At 40.9% G+C, this 7719-nt stretch overlaps 1 protein-coding gene across 5 annotated transcripts in view; it reads right to left on the bottom strand.

Moving 5' to 3' along the window:
- Positions 1-7719, bottom strand: part of LOC109932972 (ladinin-1-like) — a 98780-nt gene that overhangs the window by 63465 nt on the left and 27596 nt on the right. For all 5 annotated transcript variants that reach the window (XM_048612280.1, XM_048612281.1, XM_020532010.2 and 2 more), the window contains exon 3: positions 550-841. In XM_048612280.1, the coding sequence (XP_048468237.1) occupies positions 550-841 (292 nt within the window). The remainder of the gene's footprint in view (positions 1-549; positions 842-7719) is intronic.

Here is a 7719-nt window from a genome sequence, read left to right as displayed (position 1 = left end):
TCCTATGATGCTGCTTGGCCTGCTGTGTTCATCCAGCCCTGCACCTTCTAAAACAGTCATCAGTTTGCTGCAAGAAACAATGCATTCAATGCTGAATAAATACTCACCTCTGTGCCACATGTACGTAATTTTAAATGTCTGCATTTCTCATCTTCTATTAGTTAATACATTGCAAAGTGTATTTGTACATCTGCTGACTGTATGATGATCCCAATCAGATTCTGAGCAATTTGGTATAGTCAGGCTACTTCATCTGTCCTGGTATCATGCATTGTCAATGAGAAAGGTTCCAGTTGGAAGAGGAAATTACTGCCGATTCTCCCCATTCTTTAAGTTGCATGACAATAAAATTTCCAATTTAAAATTTATCATATAATCAACTACACTGTCAATAGTCCAATTCTTGGAATTGCATAATCCAGCAGTAGCATTCTTAATTCATGCAACATATAAAAACAGAAGATAAAACCTTTAAAAAAAAATTTCAAATTTAAGTCAACTATTCTATATATCACCTTGAGTATTAGTTACGGTAAGCAGTTCACTCACCTTAACTGCGAGTACATTGATTTTCTTACTAGAATCTTCATCTGATTTCTTCCAATGTGTATCATTGATTGCTTTCTTCATTTTTGGCATCTCGTTTTCATTCTCCTGCTTGCTCATGCTTTCCTGTTCAACTTCTGTTTCAGAGGCAAACTTTGCTAATTTCAGACTCTGCAAAGTTTCTCGTTGGTGCTGTCTTTTGTCCTCTTCTCTTCTTCTCAGCATTTCAGCAAATGCAACAGCTTCATCTTCCAAGCTTGGAGATGATGTTTCTTCTTGGTCATTAAACACGGCGCTTAATCACAAATGGAAAATAAGTGTTTATGCACAGATTTATTGGGCTAAAGATATTTATGTTGTGGATTCGTTCCTCCAAATTGACCATTATTTATGATGGATTTCAAATAGCCAGAAGCAGCCATTTCCTGTCCCCACAGTGCCTTGTAATAAGTTTGCTACACAACTGTTCATTGTTTAACTTGTTCTGGGAAATAATGTCAATAAAAATCACCTGACAATTAAAATAGTACTCTACTTGAGTTGTTTCACTGGCTGGAGTGGGATAACCTATAGGCCACCAGAATGTGTAAAAACTTATATTGATGTTTTTTATTAGAAGCTTAGAAACTTCCAACAGCAACATTTATATTGATGAAAAACACAACTTTTTAAGTAAGGTTACAAGTTTAGTTATATTGACACTGTTATACAGTGATTCAGAATGGAGTAAAATTTTGATTAAAGCTGTCGAAACCTCATCTTAAATTACTTGTATTTGACAATGTGTAGAATGTAACGTGGTGTCATGTCATTATAAAAAAAGTAAATGGTTAGTTGAGTATAACCTAGCGCAGAAGTTTGAAAATGGATTTTTGATTTTGCATGCTCACTCAAAGCATTTAAAATTCTAACAGCCCAGAGCAGAAGTTAGTGCAGAGCTCCCTTTTGCCATGCATGGTATGGACAGTTTTAATTCATTCATGGAATGTGGGCATTGCTGGTTGAAGCAGTATTTATTGCCCATTCCTAATTACTCTGCAGAAAGTGGTTGTGAGCCACCTTCTTAAACTGCTGCAGTCTATGTGGTTAAACATATCCATAGTGCTGTTAGGTCAGAAGATCCAGGATTTTAACTACATGACAGTGAGGGAGTGGAAATATATGTCCAAGTCAGGAATGTGGGTGGTTTGGAAGGTAATGTGCAGGTGGTGACAACTCCATTTATCTACTGCCTTTGTCCTTCTGGGCATCAGACATCACAGGTTTGTTAGGTACTGCTGAAAGAGCTTGAGCAAGTTGCTGTGCTACTTCTTGTATGTGATACACACTATGCATCAATGGTGAAGGGGGTGACTGTTAAAATGTTAGATGGGGTGCTAATCGAGCAGTCTGCTTTGTCCTGGATGCCATCAAACTTTGAGTGTTGTCGGTTCTGCGCCAACTCTCAAGGCACAGGGGAAGTAGCAAGTGGGTTCACTCTCAAAATTCGCCAAATTGGCCAAAAAAATTAATCCACAGGAGTGATTACTCAGAGAAGGTTGGCTCTGTGAGCAAACACATGAACTGGGAACAGCCATTCAGCCTTTCAAGCCTGCTCTGCTATTCAATAAGGTCATGATTGGTCAGATTTTAACATCAACACTACATTCTTAGCTACTCCTGATAACCTTTCATTTCTTTCATTATCAAAAATTTATCCATCTCTACCTTTAAGGCCAACCATAAAATATAAGAGCAGAATTAGGCCATTCAGTCCATCAGGTATTCTCTGTGATTCGATCATGGCTGATATGTTTCTCAACCTCATTCTCCTGCCTTCTCCCCATCATCCTTGATCCCTTACCAAGAGCCTATCTATCTCTGTTATAAATTTACTCAATGAATTGGCCTCCATTGCCCTATGTGGTAATGAGTTCCACAGAGTCACCACCCTCTGGCTGAAGAAATTCCTCCTCATCTCTGTTCTAAAGGGTCATTCCTTCACTCTGCGACTGTGCCCTTGGGTCCTAGTCTTTCATACTAGTGAAAATATCTTTTCCACATCCACTGTATCTGGGCCTCTCAGAATTCTATAAGGTTTCTGTCAGATCCCCCCTCATCCTTCTAAACTCCATTGAGTACAGACACAGAGAACCCAACTGCTTCTCATATGACAAGACTTTCATTCCTAGGATCATTCTTGTAAGCCTCCTCTGGACCCAATCCAATCCTTCCTTAGAGTCAGGGCACAAAACTGCTCACAATGTCCCAAATGTGATCTGACCAGAGCCTTATATAGTCTCAGTAGTACATCTCTGCTCCGGATTTCTAGACCTCTCAAAATGAATTCCAACATTGCATTTGCCTTCCTAACTGCCAACTGAACCTGCATGTTAACTTTAAGAGTATCCTGAACTCAGACTCCCAAGTCCCTCTGTGCTTCAGGTTTCTGAACTCCTTCCTCATTAAGAAAATAGTCTATGCCTATATTCGTCCTTCCAAAGTTCATAATCTCAAATTTGCCCACACTGTGTTTCATCTGCCACTTCTTTACCCACGCTCCTAGCCTGTGCAAGTGTTTTTGCAGCCTCCCGGCTTTCTCAACACTGCCTGTCCCTCCAACACTGCCTGTCCCTCCAACTATTTTTGTGTCATCTGCAAAATTAGCAACAATGTCCTCAGTTCCTTCGTCCAGGTCATTAATGTTTAACATGAATAGCTGTGGTTGCAAAGCATACTTTGGACACTGGCTTCCATCCTGAAAAAGGCCCCTTTATCTCCACTCTCTGCCTTCTGCCAGTCAGCCAATCCTCTATGCATGCCAGTATCTTGCCCCTAACACCATGAGCTCTTCTCTTATTTAGCAGCTTCCTGTGAAGCACCTTGTCAAAGGCCTTCTGGAAATCAAAACAGATCAAGTCCACTGGCTCTCCTTTGTCTAACTTGCTTGTTACTTCCTCAAAGAATTCTAACAGATTTGTCAGGTATGACTTCCCCTTGATGAAGCTGTGCTGACTCAGCCCTATTTTACCCTGCACTTCCAAGGACTGCACAATCTTATCCTTAATATTGGACTCTAAAATCTTTCCAACAATTGAGGTCAGGCCAACTGGCTTATCGTTACCTGTCTTCTGCCTCCCTCCCTTTTTAAACAAGGGTATGTTACTTTAGCCATTTTCTACTCCTCTGAGACCCTCCCTGAGACCTACAATCTCCTCAACTATCTCCTTCAGACCTCTGGGTGTAGCCCAACTAATCTCAGAGATTTATGTGCCTTCAGACTTTTCAGCCTCCCCAGTATCTTCTCCTTAGTGATGGTCACTACACTCACCTCTGCCCCCTAACTCTCTTGAAGTTCTGGTATGTTACATGTGTCTTTCACCATGAAGACTGACGCAAAGTACCTATTCAGGTCCTCTGCCATTTCTTTGTTCCCCATTACTACTTCTCCAGCTTCATTTTGCATTGGTCCAAATGTCCACTTTTGCTCCTCTCTCTTAACTTTTACATCATCTAAGAAAAACTCTTGCAATCTTCTTTTATATTATTAACTAGCTTACTCTTACATTTCATCATCTCATCTCCCTTATTGCTTGTTTTTTAAAAAGTTTTCCTCTGCTGGTTTTAACTGCTTCCCACTCATCTTCGCCATATTATATGCTTTTTCTTTTTCTTTTATGCATTCCCTGACTCCCCACCCACCATTTGGCTGCCTCATCCTACCTGTTATATGTTTCTTCCTCCTTGGGGTAGAATTTATACTGCACCTCCCGAGAAACCCCTGCCATTCCAGCTCGCCATCTTCCCTGCTCGGCTTCCCGTCTGATCAACTCTGGTCAGCTTCTCCCTTATGTCTTTGCAGTTACTTTTGCTCAATTGTAATACTCTTTACATCTGACTCAATCCTCTCCCTCTCAAACTACAGGTTGAGCTCTATCATATTATGGTTACTGCCTCCTAAGGATTCCTTCACCTTCAACTCCCTAATCAAAATCTGCCTCATTGCACATCATTAAATCCAGAATTGCCTATTCCTTAGTGAGCTCTACCCATGACAAATATTCAAAGATTCTGCCTCCACCACCTTTTGAGGGAAGAATCTCAACCCTCTAAAGAATGAAAAAAGAAGTGTCTTAATGGGGTGAGCCCTTACTTTTAAACAGTGACCATGAGTTCTAGATTTTCCTACCAGAACAAATATTGGTTTTTTTCACATCCACCCTGCCAAGTCCCTTCGGGATTTTGTATGTTTCAAACAAGTTATCTTTTATGTTTCTAAACTCCAGTATATACAAGCCTAGCCTGTCCAGCCTTGCCTCAAAAGACAACCCACGCATTCCAGCGATTAGTCTGGTAAAATCTTCTCTGAACAGCCTCCAACACATTTACATCTTTCCTTATATAGAAATTAATTTAGGGAGCCAATACAGTACAGTAGACCATAAAACATACAGACAGAATTAGGCCATTTGGCCCAGCAAAACTACTCAGCCACTCAATCATCACTAAAATCTTTCTCAACACCATACTGGAATATTTTCAACAAGTAGTAGCGCGCAGTCTATCTGAATTTGGATGAGTTTTCCCTAAGGGCTCTCAGCTGACACTATTTGATATAAACCTTGCAGGTCCATGATTTATTTGCTTCTTCTCTTAGGCCACTTTTGGAATATTCCATTCAATGCTGGTCTCCTAGCTATAGGAAAGATGTTGTGAAAATGAAAGGCTTCAGCAAAGATTTACAAGGATGTTGCCAGGGTTGGAGGATTTGAGCTATAGGGAGACGTTGAAAGGCTGGGGCCATTTTTCTGGAGAATTAGAGGCTGAGGGGGGTACCTTATAGAGGTTTATAAAATCATGAGGGGCATGGATAGGGTGAATAGACAAGGTCTTTTCCTGAGGGTGGAGGGCATACGTTTAAAGTAAGAGGGAAAAGATTTAAAAAGGACCTAAGGGGCAACGTTTTCATGCAGAAGATGGTTCATGTATGGAATGAGCTGCCAGAGGAGGTAGTGGAGGCTGGTACAATAACAACATTTAAAAGGCATCTGGATGGGAGACATGAATAGGAAGGGTTTAGAGGGATATGGGTCAATTGCTGGCAAATGGGACAAGATCAGCTGAGGATATCTGGTCGGCAAGTTGGACCAAAGGGTCTGTTTCCATTCTGTACATCTCTATGACTCCAGGACTTACACCTTCTGAACACCACATGTACTGTTCTCTACAAATATAGCGAAATGAAAATTTACCCCAGTGTGCTACTCCAACGTACTCTTTCCTTGGATCAACAAACTGGAACTCTTCAGCTCTGTTCATCTTTCCTTCCTTTTTATGAACTTTAAAGTCAAATTTGACATCTCCACATCTTTAGTGATGTATTTTTTTTTCATTTTTGTAATGTTCTGCATCATGCATTTTGACTCATCTCTCTGGTTACTCAGTATAAAGGAAAAGAATTATCAATGTCTGGGGACACCGTGGAATTGAAGAAAATTTGCAATATAACCAAAACATGATGCCAAGAAAACTACGTAAATGTGTCAAGTAATGCAAAAGAAATCACTTGGTGAAAGATTTGTAGAAAAATGTCACAATCGAATTTACTCGTACTTGATGTGTTAATATTATTACAGGGAAGATGTATATCACCAGCTCAAATTTTTCTACATGGTCACATTTTCTAAATTCGAAATTAAGTAGATGGATTACCACAGAAGCTCCTCATCTATTTGCCATTTTTGGGGGATTTTTTTCTACACTTCTCTGAAGCATCTTGCAAAGCTTTTCAATGCAAAATCATAGAATCGTACAATCCCTACAGAGTGGAAGCAGGCCGCTCGGCCCATTGAGTCCACACCAACCCTCCGAAGAGCATCCCAACCAGACCCACACCCCCAACCCTATCCCTATAACCTCACCTTTCCCATGGCTAATCTACCTAACCTACGCAATCCTGGACACTATGGAGCAATTTAACATGGCCAATCCACCTAAACTGTACATCAGGAGGCTCATGCAGATATGGGGAGAATGTGCGAACTCCACACACACACAGTCACCCAAGGCTGGAATCAAACCTGGGTCCCTGGCGCTGTGAGGCAGAAGTACTAACCGCTGATACATAAGGTGATAAATAAATGTAAATATTTGTTACATTTTATTATTTTTCAGTTCCAGTAGGTACATGCTGCATGGTTGTACTATTGCCTTGTGATCATGATTTTAGTTTCATTCACAATTCTGTAAAATTTGAAAAAATCTTTGGACCCAAACAACTTTCAGGATATAACAACAGTGGATCCCTGTTCGAGCAGCCAAAGAAATGTGTTGAAGAAAATATGCCCTTAGATTCTGCTCTCTCTCTTTTAGCTACAGTCATTTTCTGTAAATGGAACTGTGAGGATATTGGATGGATCTTGGGCATCAAGAGGACGTATTGAAAGGGAGACTGCAGACAAATGTGGAAATCACATCTTTAAAAATTCTTAGTGCAACTCACAATAGCCTAATGTTGGTATGTATCCATCGAGAGGAACAGGGGCAGCAGATATATGGGAACACCACGGCCTTCAAGTTCCCCACCAAGCCTCTCGCCATCCTGACTTTGAAATATATCGCAGTTCCTTCACTATTGCTGGGTCAAAATGCTGGACTGCAGTGGTTCAAGGAGGCAGCTCACCACCACCTTCTCAAGGACAACTTAGAAACAGGCAATGAATGCTTATCCTTACCTAGTTTGGTGCCAGTGACTCCAGACCCTCAGTAATGTGACTGACGTTTAACTGCCCTCTGGGCAATTAGGGATGGTCAATAATTACTGCAATGCCCATTTCACATGAGTGACATTAAAAAAAACAGTTAAGCTATCTAATTAAAGACAGAATTGAGTCTTTTGGAATGCAGGACTGGCGAAACATACTTTATTCTTTGACACAGAAGGGCCTAATGGTACCTCAGGTAGAATGAATGTGAGTCACTCTGTCTTACAAAGTCAGGTTGATCTATTTTGTATATTAAAAACAAATTTGGCCCATGTTAATGTTCCATACAAGTCTTTTCATACTGTATTTCACCTGGCCACAGAATGGTGATAATGTGGCAGGATGCCATTTGGCCCATTGCGTTTATACTGACCCTCTGAAGGGGTAATTCAACCATCCCCCCCCCCCCCCCCCCCCCCCCCCCCCCCCC

This window comes from Rhincodon typus, chromosome 25 (assembly GCF_021869965.1).
Source record: "Rhincodon typus isolate 14 chromosome 25, sRhiTyp1.1, whole genome shotgun sequence".
Taxonomy (NCBI): domain Eukaryota; kingdom Metazoa; phylum Chordata; class Chondrichthyes; order Orectolobiformes; family Rhincodontidae; genus Rhincodon; species Rhincodon typus.
Note: the sequence above shows the minus strand (reverse complement) of the source record. Positions and strands in the feature narration are given on the sequence as shown.